Source organism: Siphateles boraxobius, unplaced genomic scaffold (assembly GCF_051911475.1).
Source record: "Siphateles boraxobius isolate OS27281-9 unplaced genomic scaffold, OSU_SipBor_1 12, whole genome shotgun sequence".
Lineage (NCBI taxonomy): Eukaryota > Metazoa > Chordata > Actinopteri > Cypriniformes > Leuciscidae > Siphateles > Siphateles boraxobius.
The window spans coordinates 10,143,829-10,158,068 of record NW_027508722.1 but is presented as its reverse complement, the minus strand read 5'-3'; the positions used below and the strand labels follow the sequence as shown (position 1 = coordinate 10,158,068).

At 41.9% G+C, this 14,240-nt stretch overlaps 1 protein-coding gene across 2 annotated transcripts in view; it reads left to right on the top strand.

The window, feature by feature from the left end:
- Window positions 1–14,240, top strand: part of ca14 (carbonic anhydrase XIV) — an 80,840-nt gene that overhangs the window by 42,725 nt on the left and 23,875 nt on the right. For both annotated transcript variants that reach the window (XM_077207418.1, XM_077207410.1), the window contains exons 8-10: window positions 2,023–2,149; window positions 13,912–13,935; window positions 14,115–14,199. In XM_077207418.1, coding sequence (XP_077063533.1) covers window positions 2,023–2,149; window positions 13,912–13,935; window positions 14,115–14,199 — 236 coding nt within the window. The remainder of the gene's footprint in view (window positions 1–2,022; window positions 2,150–13,911; window positions 13,936–14,114; window positions 14,200–14,240) is intronic.

The window sequence follows — 14,240 nt, the reverse complement described above, 5'->3', positions numbered from 1 at the left end:
AAATTCACATTAAACCATTTAGATTCTTGTGTGAGTTTGGGAGATCTCTGCCAGGATGAAGAATGGGGGAGAGAAATGTAGAATTAGGATGAGGGAGGTGAGACCTTTGTCTCAACAGTGCATGAGGGGGAGTTCAAATGTTAATTTCCTTTGTTTTCTCAGAGAGTGGCCCCCTCTTAAAGTCCTTACAGTTTTTCCAGTCTTACACTTGGATAAAACCAAAACAAATTATTGGATTTTGTGATGTTTCTGTATTGTGAAGGTGGGAGGAAGGTTGAGTGCCTCAATCCCTGTAAAAAAAGAGGAAAGGCAAGGCTGCCCACTCTCTGGTCAATTATACATCATTGCCATTGAACCATTATTGAGAAGAATGAGAGAAGATCTTAAAGGATTTTTAATACCGAATGATTCGAATTGTAATAGAATTGAGCTATTAGTATTTTTAAGTACTGTAGATGTCAATAATTTTATAAAAAGCATAGAGGTAAAGGAAAAGAAACACACTGCCAAAGTAAATTGGAGTAAGAGTGAATTATATGCAGAAGGGTCAATGGCTTCCAGAGTTACCAGGAGGATTAAAGTGGGGCAGAGAAGGTTTTAAAGTCAGAAGAATTGGTGATTTATTTCTGAAAAAGAATTGTGTGTAGAAAAGAATTGACATGGACATGTACAGCAGGTGCAATCCTGTGAAGAGTAGAGGGGTCTATGATATACATATTTTCTGGATACAAACTCAAGAGATGGACCTGACAGAGACAACATCCTTTTATAAATCAGTTTTACAAGCATAGGCTAAAACTTTCAAGATTAAAAGACTTTTCGAGATACCTAAAAACTGGGCATTGGAGGAACCACTCTTTCATAATCCAGTGGTTCATGGTACATTAATGTCTTCTAGGACTGTACATGAGAATATATATTTTTTTTAAACTGCACAAAGCTAAAGAATTTGGTCAATCATGGCTGGAAGTCTGTGGAGGATTGTAACGAGGCTAGATGTTACGGGAAGTAGGAGGCGGGAACCGGCGAACATTCAACAAACTTTAATATAAAAAATAAAACTAATACAAAAATGAAAGTAAAAGACAGCAGCCCCTCACGGACGACTGCTGTCACAACAAAACAAACATAACACAACACCAAGCCTGGCCTCTCCCGATCTCCACTGTCGTCGCTTTTCCTTTTATGCTTCCGCTCCTCTGTGAGAGATACCTTGTGCCGCTCTCTCACGACCCTCGGCCTCGCCCTGTCGCCACAAGGATATAATGTTCTTGACAGGACTGCAATGTGATGCCATTTGGTTTTAGAAGAAATAAGCTCATTTTTGATGGGATATTACTGAGAAGATATACAAAGAAAATATCTGAATTAACAGACTGATGTTATCCATCAGAAACTGTTCATTTGTTGTACTTATGACAACAGTTTGTAAGAAGACTATCATGTAGAGGTTTCTGAAACTTCTAAGACATGGACAATTGATTATGTCTAAAAAGATTTTCTATAACCTATATGTCATGACTGTTCATAAAGAGGCACTGAAGGAACGGCAGCCGTTGTGGTGGACGAGATGGGTTGGGCAACCATTCCCCAACCTTTGAGAGATCAGTGGAGGTCCCTGTATAAGTTTCCACAAGAAGCAAATTACAGATTTGCAGTGAGACCAGGAAGGGAAGCGGGTGTTCGGATTATATGAGACGTCACACATTAAACCAGTTTATCACAAAGTTATCAAACGACTCCTCGTTTTTGTGCAAATCTACAGTAGGAGACAACGACTTTAAGAGATAAGTGGTATGTAAGATAAGGTTTATGTTGGATTTAAGAGGGACAACTTGTTGTAAATTTTTCAAAGAATGTATTTAAAAAAAATATTTATACTAAAAGGCTAAGATATAATGTGATGCGAATGAGCAATTTGTGAACAGTGATGTATTGAAGAGGAATTGTATTTAATGAAGATGTGTTAAACTTCTCTTCTCTTCTCTTCTCTTCTCTTCTCTTCTCTTCTCTTCTCATTAGCTAATGAAATTAGAGACACTGTTGTACTCCAGCAAAGCAGACGAAGCAGAGCCCATGGTTCTCCAGGATAACTATCGTGCCACCCAACCACTTAACAACAGAACTGTCCTGTCCTCTTTCATATCTGGTAGGAGAAAGAGAGAAAACACGAAAGAGGGAGGGCGAAAGAGAATAAGGTTGGGGGGTGGGCAAATATGGACCTGTGCTCTTTGTTTACATGATGGCTGATTATCTACATATTCTGTCATCATTTACTCTCCCCATGTCATTCAAAAAAGACTTTAATTCATCAATGCTAAATCATGTTTGAAGACTGTATATATGCAACTCTTATATCATACAACAGCAGTTTCATAGCAATCATGTCTGTCAAGCTCCAAATGGACAGCATAAAAAAAAATATATATATATATATATATATATATATATATATATATATATATATATATATATATATATATATATATATATATATATATATGTGGCAAAAAAAAACTCACATTAAGGTACTCAATGTCTTCACTGTAGCCAACTACTCCACCTAGGGACTTCCACCCCAGGATATACCAATAATCAGAATCAATCAAAAAACCCAGGTTCGTTCTCCCCAGGGAGGACTGAGACAGTTCTGACAGTTAAAACAAATTTTTATTATGGTAAAATATAATTCACATGACAATCACTAATAAGTACCCTCAATACATTAACCTTTTACATTACCCACACATACGAAAAAAAGGTACTTAAAATAAAGAAAATAAAGAAAATAAAGATTCAACACAGAGGGCAGCACTCGGGTCATCAGAGACACTAACAGGGAAAAAGAATCCAGCCCCACCCCAACCAGTAATCACTCACTACAACCACACACACACATTGGTGTTGCACACTAGAAAGGAAATGAGAAACACACTCATGTGTTAAACACTACACCCCAATAGAGAGGTGGGCAACGTACCCCTCTACCAATGGCCACCGGTGACCCCCAAGCGCTTACCAAAAAGAAAAAGAAAAATTTATAAATAAAACCCAAAGGCAAATGTAGATACCCTAAATTATTGTACAAACAATTGCTTGTCCTTCAGTAAACTTCCCCAACAGGAAGCACTTCGTCTACAAAATACAATTATATATATATATATATATATACATAAATAAAAGAGGAAGATCAATACTAATAAAGAAAATACCACAAAACAAATTAATCAAAATAAAACACAATTCACAATGGAAACAAAACACCGCTCAGAGCTGGAAGCAAGCCTGTTACGTCCCTCCGACCTGCACGCACACACACACAGCCGTGAGTTTTAAGTTTTTCTTTATACAAACATGAAACGGTCCACCAGAAAAGAGATCATACTCACTGCGTTAACAATGATTTTAACACGACTATACAGGCTCTCGCTGCACTCGGACTGTTTAGTGACTGCAGAACATAGGCTTTAAATTACACACCAATATTAGGAAATCACATTTCTCGTCTCATAGATTCACATACCTGATCGAACAATGAACGGAATAAATGCCCCGGACCACACGACTCCACTAGGAAAAGGCAAACAGGATGCCAAAAGCAACGTGCACACCCAGCCATTTGAACGCTGTGCTTTTATTTAGAAGCGCAATCATGGTAATGATCAACCAGCCAGTTACCGCTAAATCTACTGGGCAGATAATTCCAGTTCTCCACCAGGGGGAGTTATCGGGGAAATTCCCAATCCACTACAATCCACCCCATCCACTTGCATCGTCGTCCCGACGATGAACCCTTTACCCCACCAATTTCAGCTCCAGGGTCTAAACAATAAAGTGGAAGTAGGCACAATCATCTGGGAATTCATAGCCCCTCTCTCCCTACCCCACACTGCTGCAGGCAACCGGTGCAGGTTGGGATGTCGTCCAGCAGTAACACGGGTTGTCCTCCTCAATCCATCATCCCCCACCTGATCTTCCACTTCTAAATTAGGGCGAGGTACTGAGGCCACTGGTTGCCCCGGCCTGTTGATACAGCCGTCAATTTCATTAAATTGGCTAGAGGGTGGACTTAAAGAGGTGGTAGATGTCCCAGGATCAGGGATCATAGGTGCTAGTCCAGCTTGAGCGACAAAAGGCCCGGACACCAGGACCCAGCCATCCTCCAACTCTTCCTCTTCATCCTCCAAGGGCAGCACAGCCTCTGCTTGACCACCTCCCAGCAGACCACTCTCTGGGTTGTGAGGGGCAATATACTGCTTCAACAAAGTGCGATGTACATGCTTGATCTTACTCAGGTCGTGGGCTGGTGCAATTGTGTACACTGCTCCTCTTTCAATGGGGACTTTTAGCACCTGGTAGCGTACTGAGCTCCAGCAGTCTTGAATCTTATTACGGCCTCGCCTGGAGTGGTCACGCAGCAATACTAGTTGTCCCTCCTTCAGGGGAACCTCTCGCACATGACAGTCATGGTTTCTCTTCCGGTAGTCCGCCGCCACCCTCGTTCGGTGTCTTGCTCCTTCAAATGCCATCTGAAGTCGAACTTGATGCTCTATGACCCAGTCATGTATGTGGCCTGCCACAGCCTCAATCCTACCTAGCAAGAAATCCACAGGCAGCTTTGGATCTTGGCCAAACATCAAATAATAAGGGGACTCACCGGTGGACTGGTGGGAGGTGGTATTGTAACAAAACAGTAGTTGGGGAAGACAAGCAGTCCAATCCCTCTTCCTTGTTGCAGGCAGGGTCCACAAAAGGTTATGTAGAGTTCGGTTAAACCGTTCACACTGCCCATTGCCTGCAGGATGATACGGGGTAGTTCGTGACTTGGACACACCATATAGGCCACACAATTGCTGGATCAACAAGCTCTCAAAACTCCGTCCTTGATCGGAGTGCAGCTGGCTTGGTACCCCGAATTTATAGAACCACTCCGTAACCAAAACATGAGCCACTGTAGAAGCACGTTGGTCACGGGTGGGAACAGCTTGAGTGAATTTTGAGAAAATGTCAGTCATGATGAGCACATTTTCCATTCCATTTTGGGCCGGCTCAAGGAGGGTAAAATCAATAGCCAGCGTCTCATTTGGACGTGACGCAAGGAGGTGGTTCATAAAGGTACGCACCACTGGCTGAGAGTTCTTAGAAACTTGGCATCGGTCACACTCCTGGCACCATTGTCTCACCTCCATAGACATCCCAGGCCAGTAACACCGCTGGCGGACCAGCTCCAGAGTTCGTTCCACCCCCTGATGTCCATGCCCCTGGTGCAACTGAGTGAGCACTTCTCCCTTCAATGACATAGGGAGGACCAGCTGCAGCACTTCCTCGCCCCCATCAGGACGTAATATGCGACGGTATAGTACTCCCTCCTGCTCCACCAGGCGATCCCACTGTCTCAGTAGTGATAACACTGGCTTTGTAAGCTTCTGCCGCTCCACGGATGTCGGCTGGCGTTTTCTCCACCAAAAGGGCAACAACTCCTTGACGACAGGGTCCTCTTTCTGCAAAGCACACAAACTAGCAGGGGCATAACAGGGCAAAACAGAAATGGCTGCTTGCACTACCTGAGAAGCAGGCTCCACAGGGATTTGGTGAAAAGGCCCCAGCTCAGGGCAGCTCTCCAACATTCCCACTTCAGTAGGCTCCACATATTGTCGTGAGAGGGCATCTGCATTTCGATTCACTTTGCCAGACCTGTACTTAGTGACATAATCAAACACCGCCAATTGAGCTACCCAACGCTGCTCAGTAGCACCCAATTTAGCAGTGGCAAGATGACTTAAAGGATTATTGTCAGTGTACACAGAACACTTCTGGCCCAACAAATATTCTCGAAACTTTTCAGTCATGGCCCATTTTAGGGCCAGAAACTCCAGCTTCATGGAACTATAATTTGTCATATTACGTTCGGCGGGCCTCAAACTTCGGCTGGCGTAGGCAATAGGTCTAATTTTGCCCTCCTGCTCCTGGGAGAGAACAGCACCCAGGCCACGATGACTGGCATCAACCTCTAGAATGAAGGGTAGAGAAAAGTTAGCATAGGCCAAGACTGGTGCTGTAATGAGCTTCCTTTTAAGGCCCTCAAAGCTGTTCTCACACTCCCCCGTCCACACTGTGGGGAGACTCTTTCCAGAACCCTTACTCTTCTTTGAGCCCACCAATTCAGCTACCAGACGATGTAGCGGGGCTGCCAGTGCTGCAAATCCCTCCACAAACCGTCTATAATAGCTCGCAAATCCAAGAAAGGACCTTAACTCAGAGACGTGCGCGGGCCTTCTCCACTCAGTCACAGGCGTAATTTTCTCAGGGTCTGTGGAGACCCCATCCGGAGATATTATGTGCCCCAAGTAATCCACTTCTCGTTTGAGGAATGAACACTTATCCAGCTTGGCTTTCAGGCCTTGTTGTTTTAGCCGCTCCAGTACACTTTCCAGACGAACTAGATGTTCTGCAACAGAGGGAGAGAACACAATGACATCATCCAAGTACAATAACAACGACTGGCAATGCTGAGCCCCAAACATCCTCTCCATCAGCCTCTGAAAGGTACTTGGCGCATTGCACAGGCCAAAGGCCATCCGATTCCAGTCGAAGAGGCCAAAGGGGGTACAAAAAGCAGTTTTGGGCTTATCTTTTTCAGTCACTGGAACTTGATTATACCCACTCGCCAAGTCCATCATTGTAAACCACTAAGCCCCAGAGAGGGCATCAAGAGACTCTTCGATTCTTGGAAGAGGGAATGCATCTTTCCTAGTCTTCCCATTCAGTTGCCGATAATCCACACACATTCTGAGGCTACCATCCTTCTTCTTGACTAAAACAATGGGGGAGGCATAGGGGCTACTACTCTCCCGGATGATTTGTGCTTCTAGCAGCTGATTAATGTGGGCCTTAACGGTTTCGTAATCTGAAGGAGGAATGCGGCGGTACCTCTGCCTAACTGGGCTCTCATCGATTAGAGGGATGTCATGTGAAATCAACGTGGTACAACCCAAATCGGTGTCATGAGAGGAAAAAACAGAACTATATTTGTTAAGCAACAACCGTAAGTCATACTGATCTTGTTCAGAGATGGAAGACAGATCTAAAGCATTTATCTTATCTTGGATAGTATAAACTTCAAGAGAGGACACGGTTGCAGTAGCAGTCCTAACCTCCTTGACCTCAGCTGGTAAACTAACAACACTGATCATAGTAAGAGTACCAATTACAGTGCGAGGATATAATACGATATCTGTAGCTCCCACATTGACGACTGGGATGTATACCGTACTACAAGTTACCCCTACCAATGATGGAGATGCCAACAGTCCAGCTGGTAGCCCAGTGCTTGGAGGTTCAAACAAGACAGAAAGCCCAGCGTACTGGGCAGAACACGTAACAGGCACAAGTTTAATAGTACCGCCCGGAACACGACAAACCCTTCCCCCCCGCACTCTTACCTGACCTAAAGTGTCCAGGGAGGGCTCTGTCTTAGCATGATGACACTGCTGTAACGCCTGACGAACTGAACTTGGGGCCTGTATGACTGAGGGTACCTCCAACAATCCAGAACCATACTCTCCAAAGAGCTCGGCATAACATTCTTTGAGGACATTCATCCCGATAACCCCCCGAACTCTGGAACTACTCCCCGGAGGGACTTTAACTACTAACACCCCACGTCTAGACATTACCTTCCCACAAAGCTCCACGTCCACCTCAATATACCCTACATATGGTATGGCTAGGCCATGGCAGCCTGAAGCTGTAGCCAATGACAAGACTGCAGTTGAGCAGGCCCCAAAGCCATAAAATGCTCAGAAAAAAAACTCTCCGTTATGGTAGACACCATCGACCCAGTGTCCACCAAACATGATACGACAACACCCCCCATGACTACATCAACATGAGGACAGGAGGACATCAATTGAGGAATAGACTTTGCTTCTAAGGCAGCCTTCGAGCCCATCATACCCCCAACCAAACGGTGGCTCAACCGCTCGGTGGGTATTAGTTTTCCGACTGCCGGCTCAAACTACCAGAAGCACCCCCACGAGGAGGTGCACCAAGAGACGACTGGGACTGAGACAAAACCCTCTCCCCATCACACTCTCGGGCATAATGACCCGGTCTTTGACATCGCCTACAAATAATCGAGCCCCCCCGTGGTGAAGGGCCCTGGCTACGCTGTCTCTGTAGCAATCTGAAATTTTGGGTAAGCTGGTCTAATTGACTTTGCTGTTGTTTCAACATTTCCTTTAATTCTGTGAGTTCTGAGTTAGAGGTAACACCAGGGGTAGGTATTCTCCCCTGAACTCCACACTGGAAACCATGTGCTAAGGAGACAGACTGGCTACGATCCCGAATGCCTACTGATGTTCCCTCACGTTCCCACCTAATTGCCTCCCTGCGAACATCCAACAAACTAGAGTCAGGTTTATCACGAACAAAACGCTTCAATTCCCTACGAAGAGCACAGTCATAGACGTACTCTACAAATTGATCACGTAATAAGGTGTCCGCATTAGGCATAACATGGGGGGCATTCTTTTTAACCTTCTCCATTAAACACAATAAGGCATGTGAAAACTCCTGCAACGACTCACCGTCCTGTTGTTTTCGGGAGAAGAACGCTTCTTGTAGAGCTACATAGGACTGTAAAACACCCATAAAGTTCCTGTAAAATAGTCAGAATTTTTACCGGATCCTCCCTCTCCTCCCGTGATCGGTATTTAATCTCCTCTCTAGCTTCCCCTTCTAAATGATCATGCATAAAAAATGCTCGATCAACCGAAGATAAGTGACGGGCACGTAAACTAGACTCTACTTCTTCCACCCACTCAATTAGGCTTAACCCACTCCTGCCTCTAAACATTGAACAACGCCTATCCCTAGGGACATATACTACTCTCTCAGTGGTCGGGAAGGCAGAAGAGGGAACACTGGGTGCCGAAGCATTACTGCTTGTAGGGCCTACGGGTGCTGCTTGACGCAGACGTGCATTATCTGCCTCCAACCGGGCTACCAACTCCTGCAAATGTTGCAAGTCCTCTGCCATGATGGCTGCAAAAACAAAAACAAACAAACACCTACTTCACCTAATGGAGCCTACTGCTGTTTTGTCTCCCCAAAAAAAAAATACATTAGGCAGAACGTCTCAGCCTCAACTGGGAAAATACCCTGCCGACTGCGCCAGAATGTGGCATGATGGTAAGGCGGAGAGCAAGATGATAACTACGATAAGCAGAAAAAAAACCTCACATTAAGGTACTCAATGTCTTCACTGTAGCCAACTACGCCACCTAGGGACTTCCACCCCAGGATATACCAATAATCAGAATCAATCAAAAAACCCAGGTTCGTTCTCCCCAGAGAGGACTGAGACAGTTCTGACAGTTAAAACAAATTTTTATTATGGTAAAATATAATTCACATGACAATCACTAATAAGTACCCTCAATACATTTACCTTTTACATTACCCACACATACGAAAAAAAGGTACTTAAAATAAAGAAAACAAAGAAAATAAAGATTCAACACAGAGGGCAGCACTCGGGTCATCAGAGACACTAACAGGGAAAAAGAATCCAGCCCCACCCTAACCAGTAATCACTCACTACAACCACACACACACATTGGTGTTGCACACTAGAAAGGAAATGAGAAACACACTCATGTGTTAAACACTACACCCCAATTGAGAGGTGGGCAACGTACCCCTCTACCAATGGCCACCGGTGACCCCCAAGCGCTTAAAAAAAATAATAAATATAAATAAACCCCAAAGGCAAATGTAGATACCCTAAATTATTGTACAAACAATTGCTTGTCCTTCAGTAAACTTCCCCAACAGGAAGCACTTCGTCTACAAAATACAATTATATATATATATACATAAATAAAAGAGGAAGAACAATACTAATAAAGAAAATACCACAAAACAAATTAATCAAAATAAAACACAATTCACAATGGAAACAAAACAGCAGCGTAATCCGGGACCGTGTGTCCTGGCATTACAGATACGCTTACACCGCTCAGAGCTGGAAGCAAGCCTGTTACGTCCCTCCGACCTGCACGCACACACACACAGCCGTGAGTTTTAAGTTTTTCTTTATACAAACATGAAACGGTCCACCAGAAAAGAGATCATACTCACTGCGTTAACAATGATTTTAACACGACTATACAGGCTCTCGCTGCACTCGGACTGTTTAGTGACTGCAGAACATAGGCTTTAAATTACACACCAATATTAGGAAATCACATTCCACGTCTCATAGATTCACATACCTGATCGAACAATGAACGGAATAAATGCCCCGGACCACACGACTCCACTAGGAAAAGGCAAACAGGATGCCAAAAGCAACGTGCACACCCAGCCATTTGAACGCTGTGCTTTTATTTAGAAGCGCAATCATGGTAATGATCAACCAGCCAGTTACCGCTAAATCTACTGGGCAGATAATTCCAGTTCCCCACCAGGGGGAGTTATCGGGGAAATTCCCAATCCACTACATATATATATATATATATATATATATATATATATAGCTTCCGTGGTCCTCCAAAACTAGCTTAGCTGAGGGAAAACAATTTGTCACTATTTGTCATGGTCACCCAAAAAAATGTATTTCATACTAAGTATACTTCATATCTATTGACATATTAAACCTTACATAATGAACCGTTATGTTTTTATTACCTTGGAATGAGACATTTATATCTCCATAACCGCGGGCACCCCCTTCTATGGAGGTCAACATACTGTGTTGTCATGTTTCTACCGTAGCCCTAAACGGACAAACACATTTCGTTACTATATGTTGCTCTTCATGCAAGGAAGCAAGCTTAGTTCAGCAAATAAAACACTGACACAATGATGAACAAGTAACAATAATATTTGCAATAACATATAGTTTTACTGAATAATTAAGTAAACATAATTTCTTAATTTATCCTTGTAAAGAAACCCCATTGCTGAACTGGCTACTCTCTGCTGTCTCAGATGATGACATCACCGTAACTTTTGTTGGTTGCAATTCGTAATTCACCACTAGATGCCGCTAAAAATCACATACTGTATTTCTTTATTGCACAATGCACATTATATATGTGCAATTTTCTCAATATTAAGCCTAACATTTGTTTTAATATCTTTATTAAGAAGGATTGTATGATATCTGTATAATATCAGTCTTTAAATGCAAGATATATAAAATTTACCTAAAGTATACTTGCAACAGTTCCAGTATATCTTTAGTTGGACTTCAGCACTACTTCTGCACAATTAAAGTACATTTTATAATTCATAATTCAATGTTAGGCTACATAGATTAGGTCAGCCGGAACCGGGAACACTTCCCATAAATCCTGATGTACTTGTTACATCATAAGAAGGATGGCGTCTACTCTAATATTAAGTCTCTCTGTTCATCCCAAGATTTACCGCAGTCCGGCGGATCCAGGCCGTGTCCGGATCTGATGAAGGACCTGCGTTTGGACACAATGACAACCCAGTCCTGAAGTTTCAACTACTCTCTCCCATGTGAAGGCCTCCTTCCCTTCCCTTTACCTCTGTACAGATAAAACGTTGTCGGGATAATTCCGGTTCACGTGGCTACGGGAAGCGATAAAAAATTCTGTATTATAACATTTTAAAAGGCCTCGGAACCTGTTTCATGGTTTGCGTTCTCGAGCCACCAGGCACTGTTTTGTGCAAATGAGCGGCCGGATCGCATTAAGGGTTTTCTGTTATAACGGTGTTGTGTTAGCGGCCCCTAAGTTAATAACTAATGATCATTGCGACGGAAGTGAATCAATCAAAACTTTAGCTTGACAATAACTTTATTCTAGAGCTGATGTAAAGCCAAAACAATCTCTGTTACTTTAATTTCCTATTATCACTGTAAAACAGCTTTGAAACAATTTATATTGTTAAAAGCGCTATATAAGTTGACTTGATTCAGTACAAAATTAGTTGTTCTAATTTAGCAGACTTTAAGTATACCAGTTTAGTATACCAAAATTACATTATGTAAATGTTTTTGTATGATACTTACTGTAGCACAACATAAATGTATTTCAAATACATTTTAGTGTATATACATTTTTCACCTTATACTGCTTTCATGCCATGTCGTAATTACCGTAAATAAAGCTCTGTAAACTTTCGAATCGCTCTTGCTGTGCTTTGATATCATACACCGAACGGTCTGCACAGCACCGCTTCAAGTCAAACACACCTTTAATCTGAAGTGGTTAAGTGGTACAGCGGCCACGTGGTACAAGTTTGTAGCTCCTAGAAAATTACGGGTTTACACATTGTAATTACAAGTTCTACACGCACGTGAAGACTTTTTAAATTTCAGAATCATTACCGCAATTACAACATGGCATGAACGCAACATTATCAAAGGTGGGTAGAGTATCCAAAAACTGTTCAAGTAAAAGTACAAGTACTATATATTATTTACTCAAAATAATTACTATAATTATTTACTCAAAGAAAAAGTAAAAGTAATAATCTTAAAGACCCTTTGAACCGGAAGTAAGCAACTGATTTTTCTTCAGTGCAGAATATTGAATAGAGTGCAGGGTTTTGCTTCAGCACACCTCCTCTCCATCTCTCGCTCATCGCAGACTAACACTTGGAGGAGAGTGGTTAAGCGTTTTCAACCCAAGCCGTCAAACTGACGTCATCGGAGAAAGAACGCCATTCCAGACCAGAAGTAACTTTTCAGATTTTGATGAAAGATAACCATGAAAAACTTTTTTGTCTGTGTATTAATGTGCACGGATAAATTGTTCACCCTAAGACCAGTAATGTGTGCTGACAAAGTAAATAGGGTAAATCTTGATTTCATGAGGACTTTAGTTACTTGAGTAAGAGTTTGTTCACAGAGTTTGGTAAATTCATATTGCGCGCGCAGTAAACCAAAATAACACTGTTGTCCCGACTCTTATTTGTGTTATTTGAACAGAATCAAAACACAGCAGGAACCACTGACAGTGAAAACTCTTCACATGTGCTCGCACTAATAACAGCTACTGAATATCTGAACACAAACGATCATCAAATGCACATTGATGGATCTTCTTCTGCACAAAACTCAAAAATTACTGCGGGTTGGCAGGTGTTCATTCATTAATTGTATAAATTAAGTTTTATGTAAAAAAAAACTGGTAATGTTCTACTTTGTAGTAGTGGTATCGTGGCATAATAATCTATTTGGTTGTAAAACGTATTACCTGAATTAATTGAAATTGAATGTAGCTATCGTTCACAGACAACATATGCAGATGTTCAACTAATTATCGCTAGCAAACAATAGGATGCATTTGCTGATTTGCTTTTAATTGACTGAAGGTCCACGGCCACTTCATCCAACAGTCTTGATGTTCTTGAATTTTATTAAGCCTTCAGTTTTCCTCAGTTCAAGGTCTTGGGTTAATGTTATGTGTACCACTCTCTGTGATTATTAAACATCGTATCTCTTTGTTCATTTTGCATCAAGCATCTCTTTGTTAGAAATACTATACAGCAATCTGTGACACTATTCTGCATATGTGTACTGGAGTGCAACATTCTGCTATAGCACATGCAGGAACCCCGTTTGGTTTCAACAATGTCAAACTACTATGGGACAATGTTTAATCTGACATGGACATGCATTGGTAAAGGGAAGATCATAAGTGAATTTATTACGAAAATGTCAGCCTGTTTCTGGCCTTTTTTGTGTTCCACCAAAATAACGGCACACCATTTTGGAATAACATAAGGATGAGTAAATGATGACAGAATTGTCTTTTTTGGGTGAATCGGTTTGTCATTGAAAAGATATGAATGTTGCTTAAAAAACATGCATAGCATCGTGCTTGTGCTGTGTCTAATTCTTCTTTGTTTCACTGTTTCTCTCCCCAGTCTCAGTTCAAATTTATACTGCAGGTGAGAAACATTTTATATTATACCAATTATTATATTAATCATTTTACTGTCTAAACATGCAGTATTATTTTTTAAATTGTTTTTTCTTTTTAATCAGCTGTCTTAGAAAATATCTATGCTAATTATTGCTCAATTATTACAGTTCTCTTGAGAAAATGTAACTTTTGTCTCTGTCTCAGGTGAAATCACAGCGATTGTGATCGGGTCTCTATGTGGATGTATAGGTTTGGCTGTTATCATCTACTTCATTGTGAAAACTATTCGGTAAGAATTTTTAACAATCCACATGTCTCGTGAGCTGGTTA